This window comes from Perissodus microlepis, chromosome 14, assembly GCF_051167445.1.
Source record: "Perissodus microlepis isolate ML-2025 ecotype Zambia chromosome 14, ASM5116744v1, whole genome shotgun sequence".
Classification (NCBI taxonomy): domain Eukaryota; kingdom Metazoa; phylum Chordata; class Actinopteri; order Cichliformes; family Cichlidae; genus Perissodus; species Perissodus microlepis.
Window position 1 is genome coordinate 32,937,603 of NC_140474.1, and position 15,122 is coordinate 32,952,724.

General features: G+C 39.8%; 1 protein-coding gene across 1 annotated transcript; it reads right to left on the minus strand.

Annotated features, from left to right (window-relative positions):
• Window positions 1-517: 517 nt before the first annotated feature.
• On the minus strand, window positions 518-14,006 carry LOC146374258 (phosphatidylinositol transfer protein alpha isoform-like). The gene is made up of 12 exons (XM_084950504.1): window positions 13,839-14,006; window positions 11,350-11,380; window positions 8,390-8,535; window positions 7,947-8,038; window positions 7,740-7,747; window positions 7,554-7,628; window positions 6,776-6,859; window positions 4,108-4,185; window positions 3,881-3,991; window positions 3,648-3,770; window positions 1,402-1,453; window positions 518-1,309 (listed from the first exon to the last, which is right to left on the minus strand). The coding sequence occupies exons 1-11, from the start codon at window positions 13,853-13,855 to the stop codon at window positions 1,406-1,408; spliced, it is 813 nt and encodes a 270-aa protein (XP_084806630.1). The 5' UTR covers window positions 13,856-14,006; the 3' UTR covers window positions 518-1,309; window positions 1,402-1,405.
• Window positions 14,007-15,122: the final 1,116 nt, after the last annotated feature.

Below are 15,122 nucleotides of genomic sequence, written 5' to 3' on the forward strand. Positions count from 1 at the left end.
ATAAAATCATACGCGAGTAAAATTGCAAGTTTACTCAAAAAAATAGTTCTGCAAAGAACACAAATTAATAATGCTAAAAAAAAAAAAAATAACTAAACACTATTTCTGTTAAAGCATGAGGAATCAGACTCCTGACTTCAACAATATTAAATGCCAGTAATCAATACTTTTGACTTCTGCCAAGTATTTTAAAGCTTTTTTAAAAAAAAAACAAAAACAAAAAAAAACAAAACAAATTAGTTTCAAAACGCACATGTGAATATTTTTCTCCAGGGCACTGACAGCCCATTTCCTTTTTTGTGGCACCCAAATGTGTCACAGAAAATAAAGGTCAAAAATCACAATAAATGTTATGAATTAATCTGGATATTGTATGATCTGCATGGTCTAAAGACATTCAGCTATATCACAGAAAGGGTCTTTGGTGGGGGGGTGTTGCTGAAGGTTTAAAAGATCACTGAGACACTTACAGCAGAGATACAAATACATATGTACAAATGCACAAAATGCAATGAACAATGTTATAACTCATATTTATATCCAGGTTATTTCATTTCATTCAGTACATAGAAGACTTACAGACATCTGAACAATCACCAAGACAGATGTGCCTGTAGTGTCAATTATTTTGAAATCTGCTTAGAGTTCAGGGTCTTCTTGCACATTATCAGCAACACATCTTCAACACATATCAACAAATCATCAACCCAATGAAATACAAAACCCCCCCCCACCAATATCTATCTGATTACAAGAAATCATTTGAGGCAGAGGAAGGTGGAGGATTATCCAGTCTGAGCCCTTTATGAAATCAAGAAATTTGGAGATTTTGAAAGCATTTATGCCCACTTATAGTTAAGACACAACAAGACAATTTATAGATAAGAAAAATATAAAATCTTATTAACACTGGAGATTTTGCAGTTGCAGGTACGTAAACAATAAGTCACTGAGACGAGGAGAAGGGGAAAAAGAAAAAAAAACAAACAAAAAAAACCACAAGATTACAGTAATGTGGAATGTTGTTTCAGAGATAACCTGCACTGTCCCCCCAGTGGTTTAAGATCTAATGACCAAAAGCATAAATAAGAATTCTCCCTCAACCTGCAACCCACTTCTTTAAAAGCACTAAAAGCTGCTGTACTTGTATTTCAGCATAGTACATAAATATACACAACAGCTTCACAACAATGAGATCTTATTAAGACAAGATTTTTATTGGGACGTAAATGCTTTTCTTGTTTATAGCAGTCCAGTTTCAGCGGCACCAGTCAGGGAGTGGAGTCAAGTCTTCCAGTATCAAAATGAGCTGAAGAGGATAAGAGAACAAACACAACTGAAGAGCGATTGAACATTTATGTTCAGATTGAAAATTCTTCAGAGCACCAGTTAAATACTCACTGAGCTAGTCTTCAGCAGCCGTACTGCCTTTAACTGGATCTTTGACCCTCATCTGTGACATGGAGACACGTTATTTAGAAGGATAGAAAACCGGATTAGTGCACTAAAGAAAGTGATGTGAAATACTGCTCAGCTCCCAGTTCTTGTTTTAGAAAGATCCTTCTTCACATTGACCCAAAATACAGGGTGGGCCATTTATATGGATACACCGTAATAAAATGGGAATGGTTGGTGATATTAAAGTCCTGTTTGTGGCACATTAGTATATGTGAGGGGGCAAACTCCTCAAGATGGGTGGTGAGAAGTCGGCCATCTTGGATACAACTTTTGTTTTTTTCAATAGGAGGGCCATGTGACATATCAAACTTATTGGTAATGTCACAAGGTTTCAACGTAACTTTATTCTTTCACGAGTTATTTACAAGTTTCTCTTTGTTCACAGCCATTGAGATGTCGAAGAGGTTAACACGTGAGGAGCGGATCGAAATTGTATTGATATCTGGTGAATGCAGTAACCGAGTCATTGGAGCAGATTTCAATGCAAGACACCCTACGAGACCACCCATCTCCCATGCTACAGTTAGCAAACTGCTTGCTAAGTTTCGTGAAACTGGTTCAGTGTTGGATTTGCCAAAATATGGACGCAAGAAAACTGTCACTAATGAAGAAACATCAGTGGCTGTCTAGCTTCATTCAGCAAGAGCCCACAGCGTAGCACTCGCCGCATGTCACTGGAGAGTGGCATGAGTCGAACATCCCTTCGGTGGATATTAGCTACTCACAAATGGCACCCTTACAAACTCCAGCTACTGCAGCATCTCAACGAGGATGACCCAGATCGGCGCACAGAATTTGCAGAATGGGCAAAACAAAAATTGGAACAGGACCCTCAGTTCACGCAGAAGATTTTGTTCAGCGATGAGGCAAACGTTTATGTGAATGGTGAAGTTAACAAACAAAACCACCGCTATTGGTCTGACACTAACCCACATTGGATGGATCCCTCCAAGACTGTTGGAACAACAAAAGTGATGGTTTGGTGTGGTATATGGGGTACAACGATAGTGGGTCCATTCTTCATCAATGGAAATCTCAAGGCCACTGGATATTTGAAATTGCTACATGATGTGTTTCCCTCTTTATGCACTGAAGCTGGCACGTTCCCTGAGTTTTTCCAGCAAGCTGGTGCACCACCACATCATGGGTGCCAGGTCCGAGCATTCCTAGATGAACAGTTTCCTGGAAAGTGGATTGGTCATCGTGGGCCAGTTGAATGGCCCCCAAGGTCTCCCGATCTGACCCCCTTAGACTTGTATCTCTGGGGTCATCTGAAGGCAATTGTCTATGGTGTGAAGATACGAGATGTGCAGCACCTGAAACTACGGATACTGGATGCCTGTGCTGGCATTTCTCCTGCGGTGTTGCTATCAGTGTGTGAAGAGTGGGAGAAGAGGGTTGCATTGACAATCCAACACAATGGGCAGCACATTGAACACATTTTATAAGTGGTCACTTGTAAGTAACTCATGAAAGAATAAAGTTACGTTGAAACCAAGCACACCATTGTTTTTCTTGTGACATTACCAATAAGTTTGATGTGTCACATGGCCCTCTTCCTATTGAAAAAACAAAAGTTGTATCCAAGATGGCCGACTTCTAAATGGCCACCATGGTCACCACCCATCTTGAGGAGTTTGCCCCCTCACATATACTAATGTGCCACAAACAGGACTTTAATATCACCAACCATTCCCATGTTATTACAGTGTATCCATATAAATGGTCCACCCTGTACTTTGATCTTATTACAGGCAAACACATGAACAGTGTTTAGGGCCGTTTCTGCTTTTATAACAAGTGTTTTCAAGCAGAAACAAAGGGAGCAGCTCAACACCCGAACAGATCCTCCAGTGACATACACCATTGCAGCACATTGGAGCAGTGAGATCAAACTTTTAGATACTTCACTGCATATTGCAACTCACTGTTACCAGTCACCAAGAATTGATAACATGAGCAGTTGAACTGTTAATTTCATCAGATCATTGATTTTACTGACAAAGACAACACAAACATGCTGCTGTAACACACCACAGTGAGCCAATGAGCTCTGTTTTCATGAACTAAAATTCAGACATTAAAACTGCCTTTTTTTTTTTCTACATAAGAGATCTCAATAAATGTGAAGGGCAACAAAGAAATACTGCTCCACCCTCCAGCAGGTCTAATATACAGTCCTCAGTCACCTCATCAAGCTCCTTCTGCGTTTCCTCCTCCATACGTCGTATGTCATCCATCGTCAGATCAATCCATTTGTCTAACCAGCAGAACACCTGTCTGTGGAATTTGGTGAACAAACGCTTCTCTTGCTGAACAGAGGGGACGTGTGAAAGACAGTCAGGACACACTAGAATTTATTGTTTTTTGTGCAGAAATATGTGCATTAGGTTATATTTATTCTGCACTTTTTATTTCATACCTTCTGAATGAAGTTTTCTACTTTGTTCTGCAGTCCAAACCACTTAAAGTTAACAGTGACTAGCTTGTAGGCACACATGTGTGGACAGTCACTTTTGTTTGGCAGCTCCTTCTGAAAACACACAGAGGTATACACAACATAAATACACAAAGTCTCCAGACCTGTAAACACAGTCAATTCAGAGCTTTAATGAAGTGAACCACAGTGAAGAGAAGGAGGGAGCGTACCTTCCAGTCAGGTCCCAGAGGCCCTCTGCCCGTCTTCTCCGACCTAAACATGGCTGGATCCTCATCTTCTTTGTAATCCTAAAAATGAATACAAGCAATACAATGTAGCTTGTAACAGGCCACATTCATCATTTATAATATTAACACTAGAACCAAGGGGGTCATTTCAACCCCTTGCCATCATAAAATCCAGTAACTCTTAAATTAAACCGCCCATCATCTCATATTTCCTGACTTTCCTTAAACATTAGCTCATTTGTTAAATACTGCATTTTGGAGTATGTGGGATCAAAAGGACAAGAAAAAACAAAACAAAACAAAAAAACACTTGTAGCTTCCGGCTAGTATCAGCAGCTCCAACCTGACCGAGTCCTTTTATCTTTTTCTTTGTTGTTATTGTGTTTCTTGCTGCTGTTACAACCAAATGTTGTAAATTAAATTAAAGGATTATTCTATTCTATTCTAGAACCACCGACATCATTTTGACCCCAAAGAAATGAATTGAATGTGTTACTGCAAAACACCAGGGTTTTTTTAAGCAACACTATTGTTTACACACATTCTGACATGAAGGCTAATATTGCATGAGCCAGAGCTAGCTAGAGCTGATTGATAAATAAATATATAGAGGACTGTAGTAGGGCTGCCACAAACGATTATTTTGATAGTCGACTAGTCACCGATTATTTTTGCGATTAGTCGACTAATCACATCATGCATCCATTGGATGTACAGCATACAGCTTATTGCACCAGCATGCATCTGCTCTTATATAACTATCATTAGCTTACAGCTTTAAGTGTTTAAGGTCTGTGCTAACTAAAAATAAAGACAAGATGATAGTTTATTAAATTTTAATGAAATTTGCAGATTGTTTCGATGAAGTTTAATAAACTCCTTGCAATCTAAAATATAACGGGACACCGGAGTATATTCTCGAGCATCTCACACTTCTGATAATCAGTTGTCTGCTTGACGTTTATTTAGCTGTGTAAAAACTATAACTTTAATCTCAGCCAAACCGATTTACTCAGGAACAAATAAAATACAAAAAAAAAAGCCAAACAATAACATTTTTAAGTTATCTAAGTGACTTATATATGTTTAACCTGAGTAGCGAAAGACGGGGGTGGGTTTGAAAACGATTTGCCGGAGTCCGGTGTTCTCCTGGGCTGTAGTGAGCCTTGCCCCCGGCTAGCTATCGAGCTAGTGGGTAACAGACGTCTCCGAAAACGTCAGAGCGCTTCTGAAAATATGTGGTGTCTTGATAAACTGAGCAGATATTTGAGGTTTACACAGTTACATTCTCGCTTGAAAATATGTTAAACGTTTATTTTGTGACCCAGAAAGAATAATATTAAAACTAACTAGCTGCTGCCATTGTTGGAAACTGAGCTGGGCCGCGCTATGAATTCTGGGACAGAGCTTCTTCTTCTTCTTCGGAGTTTAACGGCAGCTGGCATCCTTGTACATGCAGTGTGCTGCCATCTTCTGTTTCAGTCCGTTATTACACTCTTAAATTCTACTTATTCCTGCGTCTTTTGTGATCTTACAAAGCTTCAAACGACGCGTCGACTATTAAATCAGTCGTCGACGACTTTGATAGTCGACGTAATCGTGACTAGTCGACTAATTGTGGCAGCCCTAGACTGTAGCTAGAAAAAAGATTAGTAATGACTGGCGGGGTGGTGAGTGAAACTGAACATGTGGACAACCGGGCTGGTTGTTGGCTGTTCTTAGCAGCAGGGGACCTGTAGCTAAACTAAGCCGACAGTCCAGAGTGTAGAGAATTCATCCAAAAGAATGAAGAGAAAAGAGCACAGCAGCCACACAGGTTTCAGCCCTGACCGGAGAGCTGAGTAGGTGAAGTTGCAGATGACGCGGAGCAGTGTGGATGCAGCACGTTTGGTGATCGGGGGCAGATGTGGATGAGTAATTTAGACTGTTTTATTTGTACATTTTTTTCCTTTATGCGTTTCTTACATTTTGGAGACCACCATTAGGAGAGTTTTAAAATGTAGACAATCACCTGTTCATGTTTCACAGCGAGCTGTTTTTTTTTTTTGTTTTGTTTGGTTTTCTTAAACAGTCTTTCTTTTAGCGCAAATAATACCACATTACTAAAAATGTATTTTTTAATGAAATAATCTGATATCTAATGTTAAAGATTGATAAAACACCCCCAAAATCATCTTAAATACCAGTTTTGTCAAATCTTACTTAAAATTTGATGAAAAACTAACAAATTAACTAACATTAAATGTCCCATGCTGGGAGTTCTAGTTTTATGTGTATGGCACAAAAGCACAAATGTTTATTCTTTACCTTTAAGACATATAAACAATATACAAACCTAAGAGTGTGTTCAAGACTCAGTGACTAAAATATGACTCCTAGGATATATTACTTTGATTTATTTACTGACTTTTTTTTCCTTCAATGAAGACATTAAAATGTACTTGCAAGTGCAGGAGTAAGACAAATGGCTGCCCCATTTTTTACAAGTGACCTTCAGCACAAATCAAGTTCAGCATCTCTCATATAAAGCGTAACAAACAGTAAACTGATGTACTCAATGTTTAAGAAAACAGGTGTGCTAACTCAACCATCACAGGTTTAAAAAAAAAAAAGGATCATACCTAAAGACTGTTTTTTTCAACCCACATACCTTTGAATCTATTTGTCTTTTGTCAGCAATGTCAATGTAAACAACTTCAACATTCTTCCATGTGTCTGGATCTAGTCCATGCACCTGCAGACAAGGAAAAACAATAATAATATCTTCGTATTTGGTTGGTTGCCTGATAAATACAGGGAACAGGTCAGACTTAAAATGAAAAGCTACATAATAATGGTTAATGACAAACATAACTGCTGGCCCTTAATTCAAAGATATAAAACTGCAGCAGTGCTTTAGCTGTCTTTTCCATAAATATGAAGATTGATGAGTAATCAATATGCAGGTATGACACAATCAAGATAAATTTTGAGGTGTTGGACAGATGCATAACACGCCAAAGGTTGTGCCTTCTTGTCACATTCCGTTGCACCACAGCAGGTGAAATAAACTCACAACGGTTTAAACTTTCTGACGATATCCCTAAAGTCCAGCTTTGTGTTATAATGAGATGATCAAGTCTTTGAGCAGTGTATACTTTCAACTTAAGATACGCTGCCCTGCTCCACATCTGTGTGCAGATGTCCTTGGACACCATCTGCTGACTCATCGGGAGCATGCTCAGAAGTCCTTACAGTCACACAGATTGGGTCCTCCTACGATTTCAATTATTAACTTTGACTTCTGGTGCGATTTTAAATCCAGGAATTTCACAATGTACATCGCAATATTTTGAACTTGAATACCTCATTTATCAAGATCCAATGTCATTTTGAAAACATATGGTAGATAAAGTCAAACTAAGTGGTCAAGTACTGTGTGCACTTACATTCTCCTGATCCCCCATATCAGGCTTGTGCCACGTCTCGATCTTGATCATGAAATTGTCTTTCATGTATTCATTCTGTAAGAATGAGTGAGACACGATCAGGTTAATTAACACTAAGGGCAATGCAGTTCCTGTGAAGTTTAAATTGAACTTTTATCCGAACCATCAAAAGAAAATAATACATACTGTGAGGACTGCAGCAGAAGAAAAGTGGACCAAGTTGGAAAGATAATGCAGAGAGGGAAAGATTTTAGATAAGTCAGATTTTAAACTTCAGTTTTTTGTGTAATTTCACACAAACAAGTTTTTGGTGTCTCACCTCACACATGTGAGGTGAGGCATTGTAAGCATGACCATCAGTGAGTGAGTGAGTGAGTGTGTGTGTGTACTCACTGGTTCGACAGTATGGATATGCATTCCAGGCCTTCTCGTGAACAGTCAGAGAACCTTTTGGAGCAATTTTAGCGATGAAACCTGACACTTTACTGCAGAGAGAAACAGGCAAATGTTAATGTAGCCACATAAAACTGTAATATAATAAGACAGATTATCATCAAGCTTTCTTTACATCCCACTCTGGTTTCTGGAAAAACATTTCTATTACAGAGCAAAAGAGATGGGAATCATTCTCATCTCTGTTAAGCTGAGCAAAAAGCAGGTGAGGTCAAAGTTGGGGTCTCCACAGGGCAAAGTTTTTCCAGTGCTGTCTGCAAAATGATTTCATTTGCAATTAGGGGAAATAGTAAGAATAATCAGTGTTTTTACAACTTTTTGTGTAGTATTTCAACCGCTTTCAATATAGTACAGCGTGTTTGAAGCTGAGCTGCGCTGCTTACGTCTGCAGGTGGTAGATCTTGTGGGTGTACTGTCCCTTCTCTCCATCTTTTTCATAGGGCTCGTTCTTCAGCACCTCCACACCGTCCCCTCCACCCGTCTCATTCTTACTGGCCTCTGCTACTGTGTAGAGCTGACCCACTTGGTACTGGAAGGACAAAAGTAGAAAGGAGGATTGAAACTACAATGAACTATGTGAAAGATCATCATTTGTGATAAAATCTGTCTCTATTGACCAAGAGTTTCCAAGTGTGCAGACAGCACGTCATGTCAAGAGTGATACTGAGAGCATGCTCGTCACCATGCCAACATTGCCTGAGGTTCTGAGGGAGAACATCCATCAGACAGGATAAACTGTGGTTTGTGCTAGTGTGCCAGCGCTGGCACATTCAGGAGCTTTTGGATATATAAACACATCTTCACTCACCACCTACACTGTCTGCTTCCCTGTAACTCACTTTCCAAAGATGAAAATCAAGCTGAGACACTGTAGGAGATCCGGATACAGTGTAAGGGTCTCTCTGCTGAGAGACCCAAACATTCCAGTGGTGAATGAAACGATGTTATATGGGAGATCAGCCAAACGTAAATTCAAGCAAGGTTTGTGATTTTTAGTTCAATTCGTCAAAAGAAAAACAGACAGGAGAGCATTTAAAAGGCAGGTTAAAAAAACCTCTCTTTAAAAAGCCTGTCATGACCTGAGTTAACCATTTATGTAAAATGAGCCTGAGTTAACCATTTTCCAATATGTCCCTACACACAGACTTCAGCAGTGTAAAGCAGAGCAGAGAAAGCATTTCCATGACTTGTTCTTCCCCGCATCTTCCCTCTCCCTAACGTTTCCTGAGTCAGGCAAAAGTGTGTGACTCACTTCACTGGTGGTGTCAGCCACACACACGTCACCCAGAGCTGTAAAACCTGGTTCCAGAGGAACCAGACAAACAAATGACTGCTATTTTTTTATGATTGGCTCTTCTTACTCTTTGTGGATTTCGGTTAAAGTTGCAGAGGTGTTGCCACATCTACTGCCTCCTGTAGTTTAGCTGGACAAGTACAATCTAGCCCTGCCCTCCACTCCTTAAACCAAAGAAGTTGGTGACCCATTTTTCTTGCTGTGGATGCTCAGTTTTGCTGCCATGAATAGAAAGTCAGGAATGTGGTTTGCCATGTGTAACCAGTGTGCCTCGTCATTGCCGCTGATGTCTTACAGTCTTTCAGAAGCAGTCAGGGGGCAGGAACCATGTGGTTTGGGCAAAGAGCTCAAACTATTAGTCAGGGGAAAAAGTGAACCTGCCAGCTTGCATCATACGATCTCCAAACAAAAACAAGGTGCAGAATGTGACTGAATGGTTTACTGGTTTAATGAGAGCAGGAATCACTGGATTAAAGTCTTACTCGGCATTCATTTAAGAGGACAACTGTTAGAATGACTCAAATGGTTGCTCGTTGAAACACCTTAACATGCCACACCTTCAGAATTTGCTATGCTGTGCTTTGACATTTAAGTTTTGTAATAGGATTAGAAATTCAAATGAAAAAAAAATTGAATAAGCAATTTCATGTTTTATAAGAATCTGATTGTAAACGTATTTTTCAGTCTTTCTGAAAGTATATTCCAGAGTTTCCATTTTCTTTTTAGGACCACATTAAGCATCCTCATCACAAGTATGTCGCTATTGCTCAAAGCGATTCAGGATTGCATCAAAAAAATATCAGCAAACTGAACGGGTCTGTGGCTATGAGACCAAACACAAGTCCTACTGCAGGTTCAGCACATCAGTGCAGAGCTGATCTGTTGTGTTGCCACACCAACAGTCTTCACTCACACCCCTCACAACTTGCAAATCTGCTTCCCTGAGACTCAGAGTAGACACAGTGGAGGAGATTGGGTTTTTGTTTTATATCCCTGAATGTTACAATCACACCTTGCACTGTGGAGTGAAACGACGCGCCACTGGTCTTTCAGCTTAAAAAAAAAAAAAAAAAAAAGAGAGCGATTACCAATCACAAATTGTCAAACTATACCTGCCAGCATTTCAACTCAATATAATTAATTACCGTTTATGTTTATATTAAACATAGAGACAACAAAAAAGAGGAAATATTAATTAGTATTCCCACTGCACAACTGTAGTTTCTAACCTGTAACCCACCCAACATTACTTCTAAACACTACAGCTGTCTCACATTTACTGCACAAATAAATGAACTACACAAAATGGAGCAGCCCCCTCCCCATACAGTCACACACAGTCACACCTCAACCAAGGCAATTGAGGATTAAACCTGCAAACTTTCACACTGAATCGGATCACAGAGCAAGCCGGTTGCATAGCTGTGATTATGTTGCTTAGTGAAATACTGGCTTCTGCTCTCTGTAAAGCAAAAGAAAAACAAAGCAAACTGTTGTATGGAACATGAGGATTAAGAGGTAGAATGAGCCAGGGAAATAAAGGTTTCATAACGTGAAAATCTGTAAGGCAGATGTCTAAAGTTACAGAAGCTGCTCTCTTGAAGGTTTGAGGCCATCCGCTGCTAAGGCAAATTAAACACAGCTTAATGAATCCTGGACCTGGCATGTAGTACAGACCAACTACAAGAACACAATATGCTAGTGAAACCGCTTACATTTAATAAAGTCCATGCATTGATAAATAAAATTTGCTGATCAACAGGCTGGAAATTTGTAAAAGTACTTTATCTGGGAAAAATGAAGACTAGGTACTGTCACAGCAATGACAACCATCACTAGAGAAAAGAGACAGTAGTGAATCGGTGAAGGGCATAAAACAGTTTCACAGAGCTGTCAAATGTTGCTTAAAATAGCCATTTCAAAAAGAAAGAAATAATGCAGTAACTGTGTGAATCAATGACAAGGGTATACAGGAGCCAGCAAGTGGAAGATGCCGATGGTTACAGTGTCCATCACTGATGGTATTAAAGTAAATGAGTAAGTCCTTACCTCCTCCACTGAAACAGGCAGAACAACTCGGCTGTAAGAGAAAGAACACATCACAGTCAGAAACCTCTGCCCAAATCTGCAAATCATTTTACATCTAACACCAGCTGCCCATTCACATGATGCCAGCTTATTGATGAACTGATCAAAAACTGCTTCCAGACTAGGTGGCAACATCCACAGCTGAATATTGAGGCAGGAAGAGGACCAAAAGTTCCTCTAATAAATGCTGATTCCACAAACTTCCATGTAAAGTTGCAGAGATGAAATCAGCGCATTTACCAACTGCTAGAAGAAGCAGCTTTAGTCTCAATGCTCAACTGCTCTTCATAACACTTTACCATTTGAATTTGGTTAAGATGGGAATTAGTGTCACTTTGGCAGATCCGCCAACAACAGCAGCTCTGGCAGGTCACTGCACCCAGGCCTCACCTCAGTGCGTTTGTGGTCAGGATATCTTCTGAGAACGGACTGGACCTCTTGACCGTGTTTTTGATGCTTTTTGGAGCATTGTCATATAATGATCTGATAAATACTATTATTCTGGTTTGCTTCAGTATTTTTAATAGTCTGGTACTGCACTAATTAGTGAATATTGGTGTCTGCATTTTGCACAGATTCCAGAGACTGGATATAAAAGATGGAAATTACCATTGGGACGTCCCCTTTTGGTTTCTATACCAATTGTTCTTGCTTTGCCTGCAGCCACTGTCAGTAAGTGGCCAGTATTAGAGGCTTTAGTGATGTGCTACTTGTTAACAATAGCAAACTTGGTTACCAAGTTGCATCCACAAACAGGCTGTCAGTTAAACATTTTAATAATCAATACAAATTATGTGCATTTATCTTGTTGGGTGTATTTTAGTTTTTGTTGTATTATTATCTAAATTACTTTAATTCAATGGCAACCAGGACAATATTTAATTATTTTTTGAATTTACATTTGCTGAATTTGCCCTAAAATAGAGGTTTTAATAAGTAAATTCATAGAAGGTACCTTCTACCACAATGTTTGCTGTTGGTGAACTCTCCTATAGAATCAGTGTTAGATTCTTCAAGTGCCACACCTCTGATGTCATCATGTTGGCTACACCCATCTTTTCTATACAGTCTTTGTCCACCAATTTGATTTTTTTTTTTTTTGGGTGGTGTTGGCTATTTCTACACCTTCAGGAGCGACTTACTGGAATACTTGTGGCACATTCCTTTAACTGAGAGCTACGGAACTGATATAATTTCCACATTTTAAAAAATGAATAAATGACAATAAAAAAATTTGAAAGGGCAGACACACTCTTTCAATGTCCAACAGCTGATGTGTAAGGGTGACAGTGACAGGCAGTTTAGATGTGGCAGTTTAACAGAGAACTAAAGAAAGCAGAGTCTGAGTACCCAGAACCTGGAGGCGCAGCCATAAAGATAGCAAATATCACATACAATGCTCCCTCTTCCAGAAGCTCCAGCTTGTTCAGACCCTGCACAACAACATCATGATTTATAGGAATGAATCATTATCACTAGGAAGTAACACGGCAGTCAGTTCTCTGCAACCACAGGAACCTAGAAATGAGGAAGCGGAAATTATGAAGCTGTAATCAAGACCGCTGCAGAACCCAAACAAACAATGCAGACGCTTTTAGAGGAAACTCTACGTGTGTGCGCATGTGCTCTGTGTGCGTAGCCTCCTCTCCTATGTCATAACACAATCCCCACCTGCTTTAGCCTGAGTATTTGCAGGCATGAAGGTGACAGAACATGAGGTTACGTTTCTGTGACCATAAACTGAAAGAAGCAGCAGCACTGGGCAATCCTCTTTAACGCCTGAGCCTCTTATTGTACTTTGCACTGTGGTCAAATGACAGCCAAGTCAGAGGTGTCAGCCAGCCATGATTGGCACATGACACTATAGCGGTAAAAGCACCCCGCAGCTGATTCTTCCCATTTGAGGCACATGTGATAAACTGGCATTATGAGCTCCAGATCTTGTTAAACGTTCTCAAACTCCTCCCCAATTCTTATGGTTTTCCTGACAAGTTCGAGGCTAAGCAAGTATGAATTACTATATTTTACATTTACAACATCTCGTTGAAATGTTACACTTCGGTTTATATTACATACTGTAATAAACTCTTTAAGTCAAAGAAAGTTAAAATTTTCGAGTTTTCTCGCGGCACTCCTTCCTACTAATCTGAAATGTGATGTCAGCAGTGGATTTACCTCTGCTGACAGCGCCTAGCCTAACCTAAAGTTTGACGGTGTCCGGAGTTCTGCCGTTTGAAACTTTACACCCTGTGACTAAATTATTTCCTGAGTGGTCCGTTATCTCTGTAATCCTGCTAACGACTCAATAACACTTTAAACTGCTAAAAGCTCAGCTGACTTCAAAGAGCAAACAAATACATTCATCTTGCTGTAATGGTCCATATTTCGACACAAACGCGTCCCGGCTCGCTCCTTTGTCGGGTGGAAGGCGACAAAGTTCAGATACTCACAACTCTTTAATCAGCATGTCGGTCGTGTCCGTACAAAATGCTGCATACGAGATAGAAAACTTCTTCTCTAACTGTGACAGGAGCACTTCATTCACTGCCTGCCGCTGGGGTTCACTCCGGGAAACTCCGGCTTTCCTTCCTGTGTGTGAGCGAAGGGGCGCGGCGGGAAGGAAGGAGGCGGCACACACCTTTAGCTCAGGTGCCTCCGTGTGACGTTCACGTGCAGTCGTGAAACCTTCGACCAGTCTTTAAGTGAACGTTTAAGTTGCCTTTTCTTGTTATCACTTTCCTTTAAATATCTTCTCACAGTGTCATTAATTTAGTTTATTCTCACAGCCAACACACCGCATCGTTTATAGCCTGAGCTAATCTGCAATGACCCTAGTTGGGGCCTTTAAAACACGAATTAAACACACATTAAAACACAAAAATCAAACACAACAAAAACAGAGACTGCAGTATAATATAACATCATAGCAAAACAGCAGCTTATTCATGTCTGTATGACTGGTTCATTTTTAATAAGTGTTTCAGTTTAATGTTAAAAATGCTCAACTCCTGAAGGCAAAGAACAGAAATGAAAATTTCCATTGAGACACCTTTCAATTTCCAGTGGATGCTCCACACTATACTGAACACAGAGCTCTCCAAGGAACCACAAGGTCACTGAGCATTATATAAACAGAGATTAGATTAGTGAATGTGACAAAACTGTCAACATCTAACACGTTTACTTTCTTACGCACTTTGCAGCGGTGCACGCTTATAGGTTGAATGTCTGTTGTTGTAACTATTCTGCTACTGTCAATGCTTCTGTTCCAGTATCAAAACCAGTCAAATAATAATTTGTAAAATAATGGGGTAGGTATCAGTTTAATAGCTCTGGTGGGAAGCAGAAACCACAAAACGGACGTTTTCACACACTTTAAAGCTCATCTTTTACTGTCTATGCATGGCACACTGATTTCTGTGAACTTAACAGATGTGTCCGCATGTGTTAATAGCAAATAGATGGTGCATAATTGAAACATTTTCTAGTGAGTCTCATGATTGCCTGTATGTTTATTTCATTTACATCTGTGATCCTAGCTCACCAAGTATCCGATAATAATGTACATTTCCTTGTCTTCTTAGTGGGTGGAGTGTGTGTCAACGCCCAGTGTGGTCTAACCAGTACAGAGAGGAACAGTTAACTCAGGTTGAACCTGTTGTGAATGAACTGTTTTCACTGTTGCTGCTCAACAGGTTTGCTTTCAGACTGGACTCTCTGTTGCTTTACTTCGA

Coding starts and splice junctions, on each gene's coding strand:
- LOC146374258 (XM_084950504.1), bottom strand. Junction 8,039..8,389: donor AAGATCTACCACCTGCAGAC/GTAAGCAGCGCA, acceptor TTCTCTCTGCAG/TAAAGTGTCAGGTTTCATCG. Junction 3,771..3,880: donor TAGAAAACTTCATTCAGAAG/GTATGAAATAAA, acceptor CCCTCTGTTCAG/CAAGAGAAGCGTTTGTTCAC.